This window comes from Bubalus kerabau, chromosome 13, assembly GCF_029407905.1.
Source record: "Bubalus kerabau isolate K-KA32 ecotype Philippines breed swamp buffalo chromosome 13, PCC_UOA_SB_1v2, whole genome shotgun sequence".
NCBI classification, from domain to species: Eukaryota; Metazoa; Chordata; class Mammalia; order Artiodactyla; family Bovidae; genus Bubalus; species Bubalus kerabau.
This window is the reverse complement of record NC_073636.1, coordinates 23,755,509-23,777,010: the sequence shown is the minus strand read 5'-3', so window position 1 is coordinate 23,777,010 and position 21,502 is coordinate 23,755,509. Positions and strand designations below refer to the sequence as shown.

At 40.8% G+C, this 21,502-nt stretch overlaps 2 protein-coding genes across 6 annotated transcripts; both read right to left on the bottom strand.

Moving 5' to 3' along the window:
* Positions 1-3,261: 3,261 nt before the first annotated feature.
* Positions 3,262-13,175, bottom strand: BMI1 (BMI1 proto-oncogene, polycomb ring finger). 5 transcript variants are annotated; one of them, XM_055543781.1, is made up of 10 exons: positions 12,709-13,175; positions 7,749-7,879; positions 7,331-7,427; positions 6,661-6,716; positions 6,524-6,574; positions 6,260-6,368; positions 6,133-6,178; positions 5,651-5,749; positions 5,187-5,267; positions 3,262-5,093 (listed from the first exon to the last, which is right to left on the bottom strand). In XM_055543781.1, exons 2-10 carry the CDS (start codon positions 7,858-7,860, stop codon positions 4,764-4,766), a joined length of 981 nt encoding a protein of 326 aa, XP_055399756.1. In that variant the 5' UTR covers positions 7,861-7,879; positions 12,709-13,175; the 3' UTR covers positions 3,262-4,763. The 5 variants fall into 5 exon arrangements, with proteins under 5 accessions (XP_055399756.1, XP_055399758.1, XP_055399760.1 ...); XM_055543783.1 differs by lacking the exon at positions 12,709-13,175 and adding an exon at positions 12,222-12,352; XM_055543785.1 differs by lacking the exon at positions 12,709-13,175 and adding an exon at positions 9,252-9,275.
* Positions 13,176-14,180: 1,005 nt separating this feature from the next.
* On the bottom strand, positions 14,181-18,062 carry COMMD3 (COMM domain containing 3). Its single transcript, XM_055543787.1, has 8 exons — positions 17,867-18,062; positions 16,463-16,574; positions 16,287-16,350; positions 16,163-16,197; positions 15,755-15,815; positions 15,605-15,661; positions 15,454-15,513; positions 14,181-14,545 (listed from the first exon to the last, which is right to left on the bottom strand). Exons 1-8 carry the CDS (start codon positions 18,003-18,005, stop codon positions 14,486-14,488), a joined length of 588 nt encoding a protein of 195 aa, XP_055399762.1. The 5' UTR covers positions 18,006-18,062; the 3' UTR covers positions 14,181-14,485.
* Between the last annotated feature and the right edge of the window lie 3,440 nt (positions 18,063-21,502).

Genomic DNA, 21,502 nt, shown 5'->3' with positions numbered 1-21,502 from the left:
AAAAAATAAAGCGGGGAGAAGGGTCGTTTCCTCTTTAACCCGTCCTTTCGGTGAATGCTCCCTAATTGGGAAGGCAGGTCATTTACCGGGAAAGGAAGGTCATTTTCTCCAGGCGGGCGTCCTGTGCCCTTTCCACCCGATACCCGAACAGAAGAAGCCTTTTTTCTTTCCTTTTCTTTCTTTTTTAAAACAGTTGCTCTTTCCAGCCTAATTACCCTGGCCCCCGCTTTATGTTCCAAGCCTCGCCGTGCGCTCCTGTCTTAGGCTTTCTTTGAATATTTCCACTCTTGGGGGCACTTAGACCTAAGACTGGAGCCCCTAGATCGACATCGCCGACTCCAATCACCTCTTGATCCGTCTCTGTAATTTTCTCATTCCGCCCATCCCTACGCGTCTCGGGAGTACCCTGGTCCGCAGCCTTCGGAGGGTCAGTTGGGTTCCAGCTAACTTAGAAGGACAGGGTTGGAGAGCGCAGAATCCGCACCGAATTTGAAATCAGGTTCACTTTGAAGTTTGGAGTTTATGACGACCTAACAGAGCAAGAAATAACTTTTAAAACATTGAAATGTAGGTGAGTCTGAGGGAACATCAGTTGCTATTTTGGGGAAGTCCCTTCTAATAGCCTCTGGAAAGGATATTTTAAGACAAGAGTCAGAAGAATGGAAGTAATTTAACTCGTTCATTGGAAGTTTAATTGAGTGCTTACTATTCCTCTAGAGGGTTAAATGAGACTTCGCGTGAGTTTTCCACATGCTCTGGAACTTCTTGAGAAAACTCCCAACGATCCTGGAATAGCCTTTCCAGTGATAAATGACTTTTGATGTCGTCGACTTGATGAAGACATAAAGTTGGTGGTGAAGTCTTCATGTGAAACCTCTAGAAATTGCACACTCAGAAAAAGAAACTGGTGCAAATAAAGGAAATCCGTTTCAAGAACCAAAAGAAGAAAAAAACGTTAAAAAAAAATTAACTGCGGAAACAGGAAACACTCGACTGTGTAAACATTTTCGGAGACTTTCATAATCAAAACTGGGCGATCTTGAGATTTTTAAGGCGATGGAAAGGCTTCGCCGGGTATTTCCCACGTCTGATCTACTGGGAGGTTCTATTATGTGATACTTTCTCTTCATTGTAAAGGACCCATCTATCTGAATTCTGTGGTCCCAGTTTAATTTATTATGGATGAATAAGGATTTTTTTTTAAAGCAACCTTAGAAATAATCACCTGTTGTACTGTTCATTTTATACTTGAAGAAACATCCTCAAGAAATGACTTCATCTAACCCAAGAGCCTTACCTTGGAGCCGCGTTCTGTGCTCTTTACACCTTACAAGTCTTAAAGGTATGTACCTTTTTTTTTTCTTTCTCTTAATGGCCCTTTAAAATGTCATTTCATCAAGACCTTTTGTTTTGGATAACACGCGAGTAAAATTGTATGGAGGAAACAATCATTGTATTTCAAAATAACATGGAGCACTAAACTAAATCAGAATTTCCAACTGTCATTTCAGGGCAATGGAATACCCAGAAGAAAAACGTGTATTTTTAAAACTTTTATAGTATAAAGAGAAATGGACAAAAATAACACTTCCTTTACCTCAGGATTCTAAGGGAGACTAGATTCAATGTGCAGATTGTTTCTAAAATTAAAATCCTATCTCCTCTAAAGGTTAGTTAACATAAGCTACTTTTTAAAAACCAAACATTTTCATTTCTCCTTGGCCAGTGCAAGTAGGATTTCACATGGGTTCTTTTTACGTTCCTATTAATTTTTCATACGAAAACTTTTTCATAGGCCTATACCGTGAGTGTACCAAAAGACCACAAGTTGAAATGCAACTCTAATCCCGGGAAAAGAATAAGAGGAAAGGATGAAGGAAAAGCCCTAATAGTTTACTCTGCCGGTTGCATTGTACCTCCAGAGATCCTAACATTTGCACATAGAATATGGAAACGAAGCACTATGGGTTGGTAGGTGAAGTCAACTGAAGGGCAACTTTTTTTTCAACTCAAAGCAATTAACGGCCGGCAATTTTAAAGGCAAAAAAGTACTTGTAAAGGGGTATGCACGTGTAAAGCAAGATAGATCACTATTTACACAACAGGAACCAGCCTCATTCTTTTTTTTTGCATTTAAGCTAAAATCTGTGAAATCAATTTAGGTGTTTTCTGTGGAATATTTTTAGCTCTAACTTTGTGGTATAGAATCCCAGAATACTTTTCAGAAGCAACACCCAAATTTACAGCCGACTTTTCTTGTTTCCTGCATTGACTACTAAGAGTTACAAAGTTAGCAGCTATGGGTTTTTGTAAGGTTGAAATTTTAAGTGGTAGTTTAGCAAAAGTTTTAAAGCCTAATTGTCAAGTGTTATGGCTGGTTACAGAGAATAAAAAACATTGTAATCTTTCTTCTGTTTTATTTAAAGACAAATTTTAGCTGAAATAGCCTTTAAAGCTTAAGCAATTTTCACATTGATTGGGGGAAAATTCCTCTTTCAAACAAAATAAATGGACATGGTTTCAAGGATGGGAAAATAGTGTTAGGTGAGCTATAAATGCAGTATCTGATATTTTACTAAGTAAATTCAAAAATAAATCCATAAAAAGTTGAGACGTAAAGTCTTTGAGTTCTGTTTTGGTCCTACGACTTGGTTTTGTGTTAAGTCAAATGACAGTCCACTAGCACTTGAAGTTTTTAGACTCTGAAAATATTTTTTCATTTTTTATATACATGGTCATATCCAAAGTAAAAACATCACTTGAAACTTTCATTAATTTTTTTGGTCTTAGATAACATCATGAAACACTTGAGAAGAAAAGCCTAGAAAAATAAGTTAACTTCACCAAAATTGGCAAACATGAGTAACTTTTACTTCAAAGATTATAAAGTAAACAAACAGATACATCTTTCCATTGGGCTTTCAAGCAATTATACAACAAAGCATGTACTCTCAGCAACATCACTAAGACAGCAATGGATGTTCTTTAGCCTTTACCTGGTGTAATCCACAACAGGGTTTCCAAAACTTCTGCACATTGTGCTTTTCATATCAAATTTTTATTAAAGCCTTAGCTATTTTCTAAATGAATATCCTTTTTATTGGATTTTTTCCAATTACAAATGAAATTTAAATTTACATCTATAATTAGAAACAACACTTACAATGGGACTGTACAAATTTAGGTCAAAATAAAAATATATGTATTTTGTGGTTTCATAAAACTTTACTGTATCTTTAAAGAAAGCAGAAGTAACAGCAATATATGTAAAAGTAATGATTTAATGACTATAAGCAAGACAGAGCAATAGAATTGTGCTTCTTTTGCAGACAGGGGACAATGAAATGTTTAGCTACAATTTTCCCATACAAACATGAAACAATATTCATAGAGAATAAACACCCTCACAAATAACTGATGGGTGATGAACACACACCAAGTCCGACCAAAGCAAAACACAATCTGAAAATTTGGGGGGGCATATTCATATTTTAAATTCAACATGCTCACTCTATTTAAAAACTAATACCTGTAGAAGCTCACAATTAAATTGCTTCTATTTCCAGACTTTACAGAGAGGGTATATTCCACTGTTTATAATTGTAAAAGCAATTCTTAAATTTGAGATTTCCACTATGCCACATATTAAAATAATTTTAGATAAAAATTTTCTTTCTCCAGCAATCTGGCTTATTTCAAAATCGGTCTTAGAATTACAGTGATCAATATGCATTTTAAAAACACATTAATTACCATCGTAAGCAACAGGAAATGACGACAGCATTTCCAAATCCCTTAGTATTAATTTTAAAAGTAAAAGGTATTACTAGAGAAAAATCCGTATGACAAGAATGCCAATTGCTTCCAATGGAACAGAAGTTAGAATTAGATATCCACGTTAAAAATATTCTATGCTGATAAGGCTCAAACATAGGTTATCTGCAAAGGTCGAACCAGTTGGGAGAATTTTAACAACCATCTCTGAATGCATGAAACACAATATTTTCTTTATAGTATTTATAAATATATCATACAATACTGTTTCCTGTTATGTCATATACCAATATGGCATTGTACAACAAGCATAATGCCATCTGATTCTTACAAAAGCGAATCATTTAAACAAGTCAGTAAAATAAACGGTAGTACCCGCTTTTAGGCATACAGATTGTAAAACTGAAGTTTCTTTCCTTTGATCGGTTTTGCGTAGCAACAGAGAAGTAAAAAATCGAACAGGAATCAAAATGGCTAAATATGCGAGAAATTGTTATTCACAGTGACATGGCTACATAGAATGCATTATTCTATGCATATTCTTTCCATTTGTTGAATTTCAAGATAAAAAGCACTTGTTTTCTACAGGTTCACAAAACAGCATAATAACAAGAACAATCAAGGAGGATGTAATGGAGGTTTCGTTAGTTGAGATTAACAAACTACGGCCCAATGTTTATATCCACTGCAGAAGATTTTCAAATCCAAACAATGGTGACAGAAACCATTTCACATCGGTCCTAACACAGAAAAACATCTTGCCTGCTTTCTCTGAAACTAATTCTTTCGAGAAATGATCTTTCTTTTCCATTAACGTCCATATGAATATCACATCTAGTCCATCTTTTATAGTCAAATTTAACTTCACTACAAAAGAAAGCAAATTGGACGATAGTCACATGTATTAGCATCTATAAAGCTGTAATGGCATGAAGATATCTATATAAATCAAGGATTTAAAATTTTTTTTCCCTCAACAGTCTCAGGTATCAACCAGATGAAGTTGCTGACGACCCATTTACTGATGATTTTCGAGGTCTATTGGCAAAGGAAGATTGGTGGTTACCGCTGGGGCTGCTGCTGGTTCCGTTCATAGTACTGGAAATGTGAGGAAACTGAGGATGAGGAGACTGGACTGGAGTGCTGGGACTGGGCAAACAGGAAGAGGTGGAGGGGATGCCTCCTGCTGGGCTGTTGGCCTTGTCACTCCCAGAGTCACTTTCCAGTTCTCCAGTGTTAGTCAGTCCATCTCTCTGATGACTGATCTTCATTCTTTTACAAGTAGGTCGAACTCTGTATTTCAAAGGAAGTGGGCCATTCTACAAAGTTAAGAGGGGGGGAAACAAATCAGTCTTAGATCTTTAAGTACAGCTTACCAAAATAATCTATGAGCATCAGGTATGCTTACTTACCCTTCTCCAGGTATAAATGTAGGCAATATCCATTAGTGTATAGTAATCTTTTAAAGGTTCCTCTTCATACATGACATCAATCTGTTGATAAACAACACTTCAATTATTAAGCATCACGAAGAATTACGGTGAATATAGATTTTCTGATCATCTAAATATAATCCAAAAATGATTTTAAAAAAAACAAAAACGCTTTTAAAAAACACTTTCTCCAAACATTTGGGCAAAGCAAGAATCCCTCTTGGAACTTCAAATGAGGAAAAACTTCTTGAAATCATTAAGGGATTTGCTTTCATAGCATAAAACAGGATCCATACCAAACATTTAAAGAGCTATTTTCAAATAAAGTACCAAGTTTAAAAAAAAATGTTGCTTTTTTGGGTTTAGAATGCAAAAAGAAAAAGGTCACTGAATTTTTTTAAAAAGCATTTACATCAAATGCATGAAAACCATAAAGTAGATACCTGGAAAGTATTAGGTATGTCCATTTTACTTCTGAGAAACTTTCTTAGGTGCATTACAGTCATTGCTGCTGGGCATCGTAAATATCTTTTATCATTCACCTAAAAGCATATTTAAGAAAAGTTAATTTTTTTAAATTCCTAACTTTAAGGTTTTTTTTTTAAGTCAATTAGATAGATGTCTGAGTATGATAAAAGGTACTAACACCAAAGCTGAGATTCGACTGTTCTCAACTACTTTTGAATTGTGCTATTATTATAAATACTAGATGAACAGATTTCTTTAGTATATCAATATTTTGTAAGAATAATAACCATATAAATTCCATCTATTAACTATCAGATATAGATCAACTCTAAAACATCAAATATGATGATTTTCTTCTGTTTGATAGCATCATCCAATCCTAGGATATTCCAAAGGGGAACATACACTCTCATAAAGTCGAGAATCTAAACAATGTGTTTTTGTCCATTGAACATACCTCCTCCTTAGATTTCTCTTTGTCTTTGTTTATTTTCCGATCCAATCTAAAAAGCAAAATAATTTATTAAGCAAACAATGTATCTAATAAATATATTAGCATAAAACATATTTCCTAAAGAATTTACCTGTTCTGGTCAAAGAATTCAATGGATAAACTTATTATCTCATCATCAGTTATAATTCTCTTATCTTCATCAGCCACTTCTCCTCTATCTTCATTAGAGCCATTGGCAGCTATAAAGACATTTTAAAATTCAATTTTTAATAAACATTTAAATGAAATATTACATACATAGAAGCATGGAACTGTACTTTAAACTTAGTTTTAATAAATTACTGAATAAGTTCTCCCTCCAAATAAAATGTCTTTCCCATTCCAAAGAGTTTACCATCAGCTGAAGGATGAGCGGCATAAAAATCCCTTCTTCTCTTCATTTCATCTAAAGAGAATAAAAAGACAAATATTTGGTATAGCAGGTAAAACTGGTAAATACTTTAAAAATGTTTTTTTAAGCAAGTTACTCACTTTTGAAAAGCCCTGGAACTAATTTGTATACAATATCTTGAAGAGTTTTATCTGACCTGAGAGAATAAATTAGAAAATAAAATTTCAGTATAGCAAAAACTATAATGTTCATACATTGCAACACATTCTTTGTTTTCATTGTGTTATAGTATTTAACTTGATTGTGACACTGTCTATAACTACATCAACATAATTATGGGGATCAAAGTTCTTTATGTGGTAGCACTGTCTTAAATTAGTAGAAGAATATTTCATTTTATTCACTAATAAATTCTTCACATTTCACTAAGAGAAGTGTGCTTTTCAAATGACCAAACTAGCTAATATGAAAGAGAACAAAGAAGAGAGAATGGAAGCAGTTTAAACACATTCACTCTTGGTCTGTCACAAGGTCAAAAAAGCAACGCAAAAATGGAAAACTAATTCAATTTCTAAAAGATGGTTAAAAAAACTCAAAATCTATTTAGCCATCATTAAAATGGCCAAGAAATGAAGGGGGCTACCCTCTACAAAACATTCATATCAGATGGAGACTGAAGGGTAAATTTTGTGTGAAGAAATAAACAATAAATTCAACAATTTATTGGATATTTATGTATAGATTTATAATTTATTAAGTACTACAATTCCAATAAAGATTACAAACAATGATTTTTAAACATTTTCTTACCTTATATTCAGTAGTGGTCTGGTTTTGTGAACTTGGACATCACAGATAGGACAATACTTGCTGGTCTCCAGGTAACGCACAATACACGTTTTACAGACTAGAAGTAAAAACATAAATTTTTTACAGTTCAGGAATTAGATGCTAAACCATAAAATCAGTGTCAGAAACAGGGAACTAGTAACAAAATGGTAATTGCCAAAAGGTATTTATAATTAAACTCAGTTGATAGCCTGAGAATACTTACACAATAGTATTTTATTATACGCATTAACAAAAAAGTCATTAAATACAAGAGAAGAAAACAACTTCTTCACTTTGCACCAACATTCTTAAGGATAGCCAAAATTGTTAGTTTTCAAATTTCAGGACAAGATGTTAAATATGCACGACATAAAAAGGTCTAAAACTTGGTACTCACAGGAATGTAGACATTCTATTATGGTTGTGGCATCAATGAAGTACCCTCCACAAAGAACACACATTAGGTGGGGATTTAGCTCAGTGATCTTGATTCTGGTTGTTCGATGCATTTCTGCTTGATAAAAGATCCTGCAAGACAAAGTAATACTGGCTATAATTCACAGAAAGAGAATCGAGATTATCTCCAACTCCCAGGAACCATACGCTCTGAAATGTTGGAGGAGTTCATAAAATGCATTTTTAACACTGCAGCAGGATTGTCCCAACATCTTCTACATAAGGAATTCACCGATCGGACCTCGATCAATTCTACTGAAAAAGTGAAAAAGGACCCAAAAACAGTAATATCTGGTCCCTCAGGTCATTCCAGGAGGGAGAAGAAAAGGTCTGAGGTGGGGGCTGGGAGCTGAGAGTATTCGGGCCGCTTTCTTCCATTTGTCCTCCAGCCCAGCAGCCCCACGGCTGCTGCAGACGCCACACACTCCCCGCAGATATTTACCAACCGCGAAGGGTTGTTCCAGGATTCCAAATTTATCGTAAAACTTCCTTATGGCTCTTCGATCGAAAATCCAGGAGCATGCCCCCGCTTCCCAGGGGTTCCGGTTGTTTTAGGCGGTTCCAGCCACCAGAACCTGGCACGTTTTGACGTGATACAAAGGGAAAGCAAATTCTGCTCTATCTGCATCCCTGGCATTTCCGGAGCTGGGTGCTCGGGCCGCAGGAGAAGCACCTCGAGTCGGCCTCGGGCTGGGGCCTGAGCGCGCGGACGCCCGGGGGCCGGGATGCGAGGGGCGGATCCGGCGGCGCCTGGGGCTCCGTCTCGCTCCGGATTCGGAACTTGCCTCTGTCGGGGTTTCCATAGCAACTTACACTTACACTTGGCATCCGGCCACCGCTGCAACTCCGCGCGCGGAGCCGGGCCGAGCCCGGAGCTTCGGCGGGCGTGCGGGGCTGCCGGGCGGCGGCGGCGGCGGCGGGCACGGGGGAGGGGCCGGCACGGCGCGGGGGCGGGGCCGGCGCGGGGGCGGGGTGGGGTGCGGGCGCGCGGCGCGGGGGTGGGGCGGCCCCACGAGGCCCCTTGACGCTGGGGAGCAGGATCCCGAGCAGGGCGACCCGGTAGGCAGCCCGGGGGACCCTGGAGCGTGAAGTGGTAAAGGAAAATGCAAACCGCACTCTCGGCCATTTCGGACACTCTTGGGGGCCTGTTTCCATGTGGACTCGGCGCGAAGAGCTTCTTTCAGATCTTGACTCGGTCTCTCAGTTAGCAATCACTAGGTCAAAATTTTCACGAAGGGATCTTTTGAGAATTGCCAACTGTGCACTTAGCCCGAAACTATCAGGGCTCAAATTGCAAAGATGTTTATTGAAATGAACCTCTTTAATGCTTTTTTCTCTAGTAGGAAGCTCTGCAGATTAGATGAGCGATACAAAGTTTTGGAAAGGCTGAAAACTGAAATCTGTTTTACCGCAGAGGAGGCGAGTACAAAGCCTTGTGTTTTACCTGAACTGTGCTGGATGGAGACAAGAAAAACTACTTGAATCGGCGATAGTGACAATAAGTTAAAGAACCATGTGACCAGCCCATTCCCAACGCTAAATCAACACCTTGTCAGCCCTGAGCATCCATAGGAGAAAAACAAATGTCATTTTCTCAGCCTAACCTCCAAGCAAACCTCCACACAATGAAATGACATTCCCAACAGATATCATATATTACAGAAAAGTCACGGGGGAGGGGGCGGCAGGGGGAACTGTCAGCAACAATACACCAGTGGACAATAAGGGAAGTCAATTACTTCGTGCAGCATGCTCGAAAAATGCATTTCTGACTCCTACTTCATTCATTTCAGAATCTGAAATAAGACCAAGCTTCCAGATTTCTCTGAAGCACATTCTCAAAGCTGCCTTGAATAGAAATCTAGGAACTGGTGAAACTTGAAGATGCATCTGAGGTTTTAATTCTCAGGGAATTTCAATGCAGAAGAGGGAAATACTAATCAACACAGCTCAATGGCTGAAACTAAAAGCTTTGGAGTACTAAGGGGCGCGGGGGGGGGGGCGGGGGGCGGGGAGAATGGTAAAAATAAAACAAAGCCTCTTTTATGAAAAGTGACCACAGTGGCAACCAGTGACTTCAACCAGAAAACGTCATGTATGACTCCTCAGTTATCTTTGGAAGATTTGTTTAGAGGAATATTGTCAACATATTGTTACTATAAATCTAAGTGGGGTTACAGAAGAGTTGTGGGTGGAGCAGTTTCCCTAAAGAGTAGCAATATTTAATTCTATTGTACTTGGTGATTAAAGACAAGCCTTCTTGGTTCTGAAAGAAAACCCTCCTTGTGAAACAGCAGGACCTTTCCTAGATAGATAGTTAGCAAGGTGATACTTCTGTCTCCATGTGAAAGCACATCATGCTAATGTCACGGGATCCTGAAGTTCAGGAAGGGGCATTAATAAAAACAGCTGCCTTAATTTCTCCTCTATATAAAACCAACACCAGACAAACACAAATATTGAGAGAGAAAACAATCAGATTGAAATCTCATGTACTTGACCAAAACCCTTTCAAATTCATCTTAATTCACACAACTCCTTTACTTCAATTCAGAAGACTTTGGCCACAACCCTATAACCATTTATAGTGCTAGTAAGTATCACTTTGTTACTTGTGTAAGAATCAGTTCTTTATCTTTTTATACTACTTGAAAGCACTGTCAGCCTAATAAAGACTTCCAAAACATCTGACATGTTTGATAAGAGTTTCAGAAACAATCTCTTGCACCTTAGAAAGGAAAACCTTCTAGGTTCCACCACAGAAACTGCCAGTTAAGCAAGCAAAAAGGCACCAAACATACTATGGAAAAATACTCAATAGTTAAAACTTGTCATTATAACATACTTAGTTGGGGCAGTCAGTTTAGTTGGAGGCCTAACACCAGTCATGTCAAAATGAAGGAAAACAGAAGCAAGTTCTTATGTTAACAATCAGCTTGACTACTGCAGTCTAAGAAATGCAAATGAACTCCATAACCCCAGTTGGGGCTCCCAGCCCAATACAAGTATGGGTAAAGTTGGGGTTAACTTGACTCCTAGGGAGAATTTCACCTTTTAGGGGCACTGAATGCACATCCAAGAACTTAATGGTAGAGTACTAATGGACTTAAGTACAACTAAATGCTCAATTTTCTTACAGAAGCGTGTGTGTGTGTGTGTGTGTGTGTATACAAACACATACATGCATACACAGTGGCTTAATGGCTTTAAAGATACTGTTACTAGGCGTAAGTTTATACAGGTAGGTTATTTCAAACACCCTTGCACTTTGGTGCAGATGTATGGAAATGAACTTAATTATTTAAAAATTTATAAATTTGCTCATAAAATCAACCTCAAAGAAATTCTACTTAAAATAAAACTCAAATGTTAATATAGTCTTAAGTTAGCATATGCTGTTAATAATTGGCATCCTTAAGTTTCTAGACTTTAGTGTGGCTTATGTTTCCAGAACATGGGGGTTAAGGTTCCTATAAAACATAAGTTGAACTACACATAACATTCTAGGCATCACCAACCTACATTTGGATTTGAATAAATATGCCCAGGATTTTGCCTACTTTCTGGGAAGGGGTTAATACATGCTTCTATTTCAGATACTGAACCGTGACCACTAAGCCCACTAAATCCTTTTATTGCAATTGGGAATGATCAAAGTCTCTATACTTGTTTACTTCCAATTATTAACTGTAAATCTCTGGGAAAAAGATCGTGCTACATGGCTGTCAAACCCAAAAGACTGCATAAACATATGCCATCAACTTTTTAGTGCTCCTTTCTCCAAAGCATCTCTTCACATGACCTATGCTGACATTTAGTAAAACCTATAAAACGTTGTAGACTTAAGTCATGGTTCTAAGTGCATCCCATACTAGAGGTGGAAAAAAGAAGAAGAAAAAAACAACAACAACAACACAAAACTGTAGTCTCTGAGACGGGGAAAAAAGGAAAAGGAAAAAGAGAGGAAACCTCTTGCAAGACTAACGTCCACTCACCATCATCACTCCAAAAAAAGCTCCAAATTTGAAATGCCCACTTCCCATTGAGCACCTCCCAAGTAATATTTGAAGAACTTATCCGAGACTCTCAACAAATAACACCTTGAAAACTTAACCATTTTAAACACAAACGCAGGAGACCTTGGAAACAACTGGGAACCGCCATCTTACAAGCCATCTAAATTCACCCAAGTGTCCCTCCAACTTAAGTTAATAACAATTTTGTTCGGGCTCCTTTCAGCCTAACATCCACCTTGGCGGGATCGCGGCCCCCCAAGCAACCCGTCCCTATAAAATGGGGGCGTTCTCTGGCTGTTTAAACCCCTCCAAAGCCCTTTCTTCGGGAGAGGAGGGAAGCCACTTGACCCAAGCAGCTCCCGATTTCAGGCACCCGTCCCCGTTTCATCAAAATCTACCTCTCAACAAAGGGCGCCGTGGCCGGGAGAGCCGCAGAGGCTGCAAATAGAAGTATTCTTCTCGGGGGCCATGTGCGTCGCGAGGGTGTAGAGGGGCGCTCGGGGGAGAAAGGAACTAAAACGTGGGGCCGCGCGCGGCGCGTCCGGGCTGGAGCGGGCGGCGGCTGGAGCGGCGCCGAGGCCGGCTGGCGGCGGCGGCGCGGCGCGGGCTGCGGGTCGGTCCCGGCGCCGCGGGAGTCGGCGGGCGGCGGCGGGCGCGCGCTCGCGGGCGCGGGCGGCGCGCGGGGCCGGGCGGCGCGCGGGGCCGGCGGGCGGCGGCGGGCGGCGGCGCGGGGCTCGGCGCCCACGCTGTCAGCGCCCTCCCGGCCGGCGCGGGCGAGGCGCGGTGGGGGGGGGCCGTTCCCCGTCCACCCGCGGCCGGCCTGAGTCCCGCGCGGCCCTCGCCGCCCCCAGGCCCCGTCCCGGAGGCGCCTCGCCTCCTACGTACCCGGAAAAAGCAGCCGGCGAGAGGCGATCGAAGCGGGCGGAAAAGACAATGAAAGTTAAAAGTCGTTCAGCAGAAAATGAATGTGAGCCAAGCGGCCATCTTGAAGCGAGCTGCAGACGCCGCTGTCAATGGGCAACGAGCGCAGCCGAGAGGAGCGGCGGCCGCCGCGCTCGGCTCATGCTGCCTCCCGAGCCCGGCCTCCTCCTCCTCCTCCTCCGCCTCGGCCTCCTCCTCCTCCGCGGCCTCCTCCTCCTCCTCCTTGGCCTCCAACGCCTCCTCCTCCTGGGCCTCCTCCTCCTCCTCGGCCGCCGCCGCCGCCTCCTCCCGCTCCGCACTCGGGGGAGGGAGCGCGCGGAGGGGGCGCGATCAGTATTATTCTGCGGGGCTGGGAGGTGTTTCTAATCCGGATCGGGGCTCCCTCGCCAACATCCCCATTGTCTCGCCCCGATCTCTGCCTTTAATACTACGATTATTATTTCATAGTTGCCGTTGGGGGGGAGGAGGGTGGGTGGGGGGCGCCGTGTGTGTGCGTGCGGAGAGGCGGGGGGAGGGGAGGAAGGCTGAGGACGGGGGAGGGGAGGGTGGAAAAAAAAATGCACCGCTGAAGGCAGAGTGGAAACTGACACCGGCTCCAAAATGGCTCAGAGTCCGCCCGCCCCCTCCCCCCACAGCCCCCCCACCGGGTCACGTGCTCCCCTCATTCCTTAAGGGCGGCCTGGGAATTAGTGTCGGTGTAGTCGGGCCCGCGGCCGCCCCCTCCCCTCAGAGCAGCGCGACCCGGCCCCCTCCTCCTCCTCGCTCGGCGCGGCGGCGGCGCTGGCGCGGCTGCGGAGACATTTCTCCACAGCGCCACATGCGCCACCCTGCTCTCGGCGCGGGCATCGCTCCGGCCCCGCACGCAGCTCAGCCCACCCCAACCCCCGTTATTTCTTTCTTTCCGCGGTCCGTCTCCGCCCGCGGCACACATGTCCGCGAGGAGACCGCCGGCCGACAGCCCCCGCTCGGCCCCACGGGCTGCGGCCCAGACTCCGGCGCCGCGTCGCGGAACCTGCGCCCGAGTTGGGCTCGCGGAAACAACAGCGCCCGCCCCAGTCTTCCCGCGGCCGCGCCGGCCCCCTTTCCCGCCCGCCAGTGGCCGAGGCGGGGCGCGCGCGGGCAGCCGCTCGCTCCGGGCAGGGGCTCCGCGCGGGGCCGGCCCTGCCGGGCCTCTGCAGCCCCGCGGGCGAGGGTCGGGCAGCGGGCGAGCCCTCGGGCGCAGTTAACGGAACGGACGGGCTCCCGCCGCTGGGCGACCGCGCCCGCTCCCCACGTCCCGAAGCTGGGGTCTTCAAGCAACCCCGGAGATCGCATCCTTTCCAGTGTGTTTAACTTTAATCTTGAGAGGAGGAGATCGTTAAAAGTTAACGCCAATCCTGTCTATGTCTTCAAAGTAATAATTAACAAACTCAAATCCAGACAAACTCTCACCACTCTTTTTGTGGGAACAACTTATTTATTCAGAATGTAATACTGTCTGCTTCCTTTTGGAAGACGTGGAAAAGATCAAATGGGATCAAATGTACGGATAATACTAAAGATTTAAATATTTAGGCAGAAATTCCCTCTTAACCCTTCCACAGGTGTAAAAAAGTGTCAAAACTTATGAGTGACAGAAATCCAAAAGAAAAAAATCTGCTCTGAAAAGGAAGACACCCAGCTCGCAGAAATGATGGTTCAGCGGACGGCAAGACGTTCCTGGTCTTCCTCTAGATCCGGGCAGATCGTTAACTTTCCCAAGTTACAACTGAGTTGCTCTTTCCAGGCTTTTCGAAGCATCTTTAAGTTTTCCTACTAAGTCCTGAAAGATGTATATCATAGCTCGTTTTTAGGATAAAACGCAAGAAAGAAGTATCCAAGCTTGAGAAAGATGCAAGAAAAAAGTCGGGAGACACTTTCTAAACAATTTAAAATTCAAGATTTTAAACCTTTGACAAACCACTATCAAAGTAAAGTCTTCCTCTAAAATATCTCATCTTCAAAATGCTTGCCCTCAGATGTGAAATACAGTTTCTAACTAAATCTTTTGAACATGCAGGTTTTACCAAAATTAAATTTCTCAAGTTATCTAACAAGGATAATGCTATATTCACATCTTTTGAAAGTTTAAAGTTCAATTAATGGTTACATTACAACGACTCTGCTGGAGATTCCTTTGGAAAAAATCAATTTCATCAAAATTTCAAGAGATGTTCTTCATTTTTTTTAAGTGCTAAGAAATAAATTCGTTGTCATCTCCATTAATCAATGTAATTTTGAATTTCCCCAGTGACTTACACAGGCAATATAAACAGTTTCAGAATTTTTGTAACTTGCTCCTTTATAAAAAGTCATTTAAAACCACTGTTTAAAAATCATGTTTTGAAAGTTTAACTAAATTTCTGAAAGCAAAGAGAACATTTTTCAAAGCCAAGCTTTCTTTTCCTTTGTCTTACTGGCTCAAACACATCACAAATAGAATTTACACTCAACACTACAAGTTTATTTTAATTGAAGGGAACAGCAAACCAGACCAGTTCTCTATTAACATCTTAATTTCAAAAGCCTATTTTAAAATATTGCTTTTGAAGCCCCCTTCCCAATAATTCCTTAACCAACCTTCATTATCTACTGACAGATGGTTAATTTTCTTTTGAACTTTCCATGGGCATAATTCGCAATTAAAAATCTGTAAGAAGATAGGCACATTCACAGATCCTAATACTGTACCTGTAATTGTTCCATGTTGCAACTAAAACTAATCTCTGGGTGGGATCGGGAGTCAGTGTTCTAGGGAAGAAAAAAGTGCTGTTTATTTAAATCAAGGAAATTGAAAATTTCATTATACATAAATTTTTAGACAGGGCTTCTGTATAAATACCTCTACATTTAAGGTCACCAAATATGCAGGCCTGTACATCTTATCAAGTTGATTGGTCTAAAACAACACAACACAGAGATTTCATTCTTTAGCTTTTTTTTTTTTAAAAAGTTCCCTAAATTGCCCTACAGAACATTTGTTAAACTTTACCTTTATCTGATATTCCAAACGCCAAGAAACATCAGTTATATGTGGGAGAGATCTGCCTATACTGAAAGATATAATGATAATTTTGTACATAATAGCTACAGAAAAACTTTCAGTATTTGTTCTTTACCACCTCCTACACCACACACACACAATTTTAATCCATTCTGAAATTAAAACACTGTTAAACTTTATTTCATGTCCTGAATAGTAAAAGAGCATTTAAAAAATTTCTCAATAAACTTTATCTTTAAAAACATTAGCTTAACTTCAATTGTTTCACTTGCCCTTTGGCCCCGTTTCTTTTGGTCTAGATCCCCGTTTTTTGTCCTGTTTTGTTTCACACCAGCACTCTCCATTCATACCTGCAAGTGAAAAGTGGCTCAGCTTGACACCTTATACAGTACCTACCTTCCCAGTAGGATTTCTAGGGAATTCCTATTATTCTGGTAGGAAAAAAAGAAAAAGAAAACATGTCTTTGCAAACAGAGTAGAAGAAAAATAGTAATTGTTAAGTTTTAAAAATTTAAGTAACCTGATATTCCGTCCAAAACAATTCTATTCTCTCGCTGTCAAATTTACAGTCTTCTAGATAAGTGCTAAAAAAAAAAAAAAAAAAAAAGCCAAAGTTTAGTCTCCATTTTAAAAACTGAAATTTGAATCATAAAGGCACTATTTTAAAACAAATGGATATTTAAATAAATCCTGTACCTTAGAGTTGATTTGTCAGCTCTTTGCTTTCCAGCCTCCAGTATGTAAGTTGCAGCTGCTGCATGACAATGTTTTAAAACCACTGGGTCGATATGTTTCAAGTCTGGGTGATCTATAATAAAAGTAATTGCCAATGATGCCTGTGATAATAAATTCTTTATAGTCCTGTTTCTAAAAAGGTATTTTCATTTGGTGAAGAACTCTAACAAGATAAGAAGAATTCAATTATAAGGACTAGAAATTTTAGGTAAATGAGATGAGCAATATGGTCAATGGCAAAACAATGAAGAGCACACATCAATAATCCTGCTGTTACCTGGTCAAATTACCTTCATTTTATTTTACCTTAATACCTAAAAAAAATGTCCTATTGTAAAATATACAGTGGTCATTCTAGAGCTGGATGGAGTAAGTTGAGAGGAAAATAAGATAAATATTTTACATGGTGTAAATTTAAGAATGAATAAACTTTCCTTCTAAAGATTAATTTTAGGGTAGGTAACTGGCTCCACGGACTTTAATACATGGAGGTGGAGGAGAAGAAAAGGGTTCAAAATATTTTCAAGTTTCGACAGTCTTTTTTTTTTTTTTTGGAGATTAACCCAGGTGGTGGTTACTATTTTCGTTTAAAGAACTTCCACTTTCATACTTTTGGTACACATGTTTAGCTCGTGAAACTATAGGGGAAAAAAACACAAAAATTTGAATTGTTGAGATATTTATAATTAAGAAAATCATTTAAAAGCGATCTATCTTTAAATATGCCTCCATCCATACTGACACCGCACTCCGCAGTGACCGGACCATTTAAAACAGACTTGCTTCCTAATAACTGATGCGGAACAAAATATTATACACCACATTTTAAGAGTCTGGGCGTGGAACCTGTGCAAAACATGTTGAACTAGAGTGTTGGAATGATGAGAGGAACTTGAGGTATTCTCTAAGATGGAAAATGTCAACACTATTTGACCGAGTAATTACTCTGGAAGCAGACCCTTTAAAACCTTCGCCAGCCTAGTACTGAAAGCTTGAATCGCAGGGAGCTGCCCTGATGAAGTCCAAGTGTCAAACAGTCTCTGCCCCAGACCAGGGTGAAAACCTTAGATGTTTAGGCCACAAACAAGACTTGAATACCGGCTTTACAAAAGAACAAAGAGCCTGAGAGGGAAAATCAGACCAGGAAAGTGTAGCTGGCGGTGTGCAGGTGCCAAGTGGGGAGAGAACAATGATCTGGGTCCGCTGTGGGTTCTGGCAGAACCACATCCCACACTCCGTCCGGAGCGAAGGGCAAAGCCCGAAGACTTCCTCTTCCCGGGGCTTTCCCCTTCTCGCTCGGTCTAGCTCCTCTTCTCTGAGCGCCCCTCCACCCAGGCCGATCCAGCTCAGAGCCGAGCGGCTTACCTAACACGGCCTCGTCCGCCTGGGCGTCCAGCAGACTCTGGAAAGCCGCCCGGAGGAGAAGCGTGAAGGTGTTGGAGTCGAAGGAGCCGGGATCGGCCAGCATCTGGAAGCCTTTCTGCACATACTCCGAAAGCTCCATTGTGAGCGCGCTGTGACCTTCGACACGCGCACCACGTGACACGCGCCGCGCGCTCAGCTGATGCGGCCGCGCGCGCACGCGGCTAGGGCGGCGGCGGCGGCGGCGGCGGCGCGGGCTGCGGGCCTCCCCGCCCGGGGCCTCCCCGGCGGCCTCCCCGCCCGTGTCCCGGCCCGCGTCCCCGGCCGCCCGCCAGCAGCCGCCGCTTCCGTCTAGTCCTTCCTTCTGCTCCCGCCACCGCCGCGCCTCAGCGCGAGGGTCGGCCCGGGAGCTTTGTGGACGCGCTCGGCGCTCACCTAGGACTGTCACCGGCTCCTGCGGGGCCCGCGGGAGCGCTCCCGAAAGACCCCGCGGGTGGTGGTGACGGTGTCGGTATCCCGGTCCCCACCGGCCCCGAGAACTACTCCTTCCCCGCGCCCCGCTCAGCGCGAAAGCTGCGGGAAGCTCCAATCTAAGGCAACTGGTTGGTTTTTGGTTTTGAGCTTTTTTGTTTTTTAACTCAACTGCTTAACCCCCTAGCACTGCCCTTATGTGAATGAGACTGTAGACGTCTAATTATAATTCTTGCTTATTTCTCCTTTTTCATTGTCATTTCTGGAATACGGCAATTGATTCTTTTCTGCGTGGGGGGGTGTAAACACACGTATACATTCATATAGTGCGCGCGTTTAAGTTCTGTATTTCGACAACTGAGAGAATAGTACCTTATTTACGAACACATTGGACAAAATGATAAAAAATAGTAAGATGCAGCTGCAAATAAACACCTTTCCAAAAGAAACTGATACAAATTTTGTGCTACTGTGCTCACAACATTTATGGGTCCTGTTTTAATTAGTCAAGCAGTCCTCAAATATTTATATCAGATAGTTATCTTACTACAATACAGTTAAGAATGGCAAAATCTTTATTAGAAGTGAATGCCCATAATTTTGAAACTTCAAATATTGTATAAAATAACTTCCCCCTTAATAGTTACACGAAGTTGAAGAACAAGAATGATTCTTTAAACACACACACACACACACACACACACACACACACAACAAAGTAGGTTATGAGTTTTTTTGATAAAAAGAATTTAAAATTCTTTTGGGTGGAGAGGAGGGATAAGGAAGGAGGAAGATGTTTTAGTCTACAGGAGGCATAATTTGAAACAGACTTAGGATGAAACACTTTTAAAGGCATAATTTAGGTGCTTATTTGAAAAACAAGTTCCTAATGAATACAGTCGACATTTAACCTTGCACCAATGGATAAAAAGCACCTGATTTCAGAACAGAACGCAAATAGAATAATTTAGCATCAGTAAAGATTGAGTAACTACTCAGTTCTCCTTTGAAAGCATTGAAAGGCATGTGAACTAGCTTTCCACTTTGGTCAGCCTATAGGAACAGTGAAGAATTTAAAAGTCTCCCTTGAGTCTTTATGAAACAAACACCTATTAATCATGTTCATCTTTCCTTCCCATCTCTCTTTTCTTTCTAAACTCCCTGTTTCTCATCAGTAGTAAAACATCAGTTGAAAAATGTCAAGATATGTAAATGATTTGCATAAGGAATATTTTACAGGGCAGAGTTGGGTAAAAGTTAAACAGTATTAACAACACCCAAGCTCATTATGTTTGTTACACATATACTTTATAACCTTGCATAACATTGATTGTTAATACTCTAAAAGAATTTGAGTTGATAACTGTAATCATAATTTGATGTCAAAAAAGAAGGCAGTAATGCTGAGCATAGATTTTTTTTAAATACTATTTTAAAAGAGGAAAGTAAATACAATTAAATGTGAGTTTCTGAGCATAAAAATTAGGAAATTCACAAGAATTGTTTCTGTAATAACTGTCACGTTACTCTCTTGTATCTATGTAAGCCCTTTCTTTTTTACAAGGCATTTGTCCTCTTCTGCCTATATGTATTTCTGTGTTAGGCCTAAGTGATGGGTCCATTTCCAGCTCACACCAAAACTTTCACCATAATGTTTTCTGATACTAGAAAAACTGAATTTTTCTCCTATAGGTACATTTATTTCAACTCCCTTTGAAGGAGGCACAGGATGAAGTATTTGTTCGTAGATCATACATGTGTATCTTTAACAAGGAAGCCATTGAAATACATTGAAGTATAATCATTAAAAGGCATGATTACATAGATGTAGGCTCTCTTCATTGTGGCAATAAAATCAGTATATTCTATATTATTAGAAAAACTATATATGAACACGTTCTGAAAGTGTGTGTGGGGGGGGGGACTATTTACAATTTTTACTTTGATCACTGAAAATGGCATTGGAGCTTTCACTAGACTTAAAAAAATTCTACAGCCTTAAAGCCAATAGATTAAATTTGCCCTGAAAGAGCCTTTTAAAATAACAATTATATGCAGCTGAAAATTGCAAAATAGATGTTCAAAGATCGTGTTAATAACGTATTTTTCCTCTTACACAGCAAATATTAAGATAGACAATGCTGATAAATTTGGGTTCCTTTTTGAGGCTCTACAAAGAATTAGAAAGTATCATTTTAAATAATGTTTTAGAATGTTTTAAAAAAACATTGTATCCTTTGTGCTGGTTAATTAATTTTTTTTTTTTAGAAGCCAATTTAATGTTGGCCTCTGTACCATGAGTACAATTTAAATATGCTGGGGCATTTATAGGATCTGTGTGGTCAGCTTTTCCCAGAGGCCTCCTTGGTACATTTGTTAGTTGCAGAAAACAGTTTCTAGTATTTAATTTTTAGATTGTATAAATACTTTTGCTTTTGTGCAGAGAAAACTGAAGGAAAGTATTCCTTTAGATGAAAGAGTTCCTTGAACATCCACAGGGAGAAAAAAAAGCCAATATACTTAAATGCTCATGCATCCAAAGGTTTTTATTGGCATACATACTGTGTTCTAATGGGATTCTATTTTATCCCTACCCATGGAATATCTGCTCATTTTCCAGAAAGAAGGATGTTAAAAATGCTTAAATATTACACAAACACAAGAAACCATCTTCTGTCTCTACCCCTCATATGGATTATTTGATGGTTAGTGATGTTAAAGCCTTGAGATAAATATTAATAAAAACAATTTATTATTTTAAAGTTATTTTAGCCACAAATGGACATTTGGGAGGAGTGATTAATTAAGATGCAAATAGTATATGAAAGTGCAAGTCAAAATTATTTCAGTCAAGTTTATAAAATCTACACACATTCTTTTATTAAATATCTTAACTTGGAAAGGTGTAGATTGGGTCTTGGAGTTTAAATGATCGAGTTTTTGCACATTTATGACAGCAGAGTTCAGTGATTTAAAATTTAGTCTTGTGGCACGTGTCAAAAGACCACATCGAGCATTCAGAGGGGACGAGAAAGAAGCTTTAGTTTTCAAATATTTAATCCAGTGTCTAAGAATTTATAAATGATCATTGCTACAATAATTAATATAGGCAAATACAACCTTTTCCTTCCCTTACATCATCATATAGCCTGTCCTGTATTTGAGAAT

What these genes read in the sequence shown, in the direction of transcription:
- BMI1 (XM_055543781.1), bottom strand. Translation starts at nt 7,860, where the DNA reads ATGCATCGAACAACCAGAATCAAGATCACTGAGCTAAATCCCCACCTA. An exon ending in AATAGAATGTCTACATTCCT is followed by an intron (nt 7,428 to 7,748) that starts GTGAGTACCAAG and finishes TTTTACTTCTAG; the next exon opens with TCTGTAAAACGTGTATTGTG. An exon ending in AAGAGAAATCTAAGGAGGAG is followed by an intron (nt 5,750 to 6,132) that starts GTATGTTCAATG and finishes ATATGCTTTTAG; the next exon opens with GTGAATGATAAAAGATATTT.
- COMMD3 (XM_055543787.1), bottom strand. Translation starts at nt 18,005, where the DNA reads ATGGAGCTTTCGGAGTATGTGCAGAAAGGCTTCCAGATGCTGGCCGAT. An exon ending in TGTTTTGGACGGAATATCAG is followed by an intron (nt 16,198 to 16,286) that starts GTTACTTAAATT and finishes TTTTCCTACCAG; the next exon opens with AATAATAGGAATTCCCTAGA. An exon ending in GTTTGGAATATCAGATAAAG is followed by an intron (nt 15,662 to 15,754) that starts GTAAAGTTTAAC and finishes GTGTTGTTTTAG; the next exon opens with ACCAATCAACTTGATAAGAT.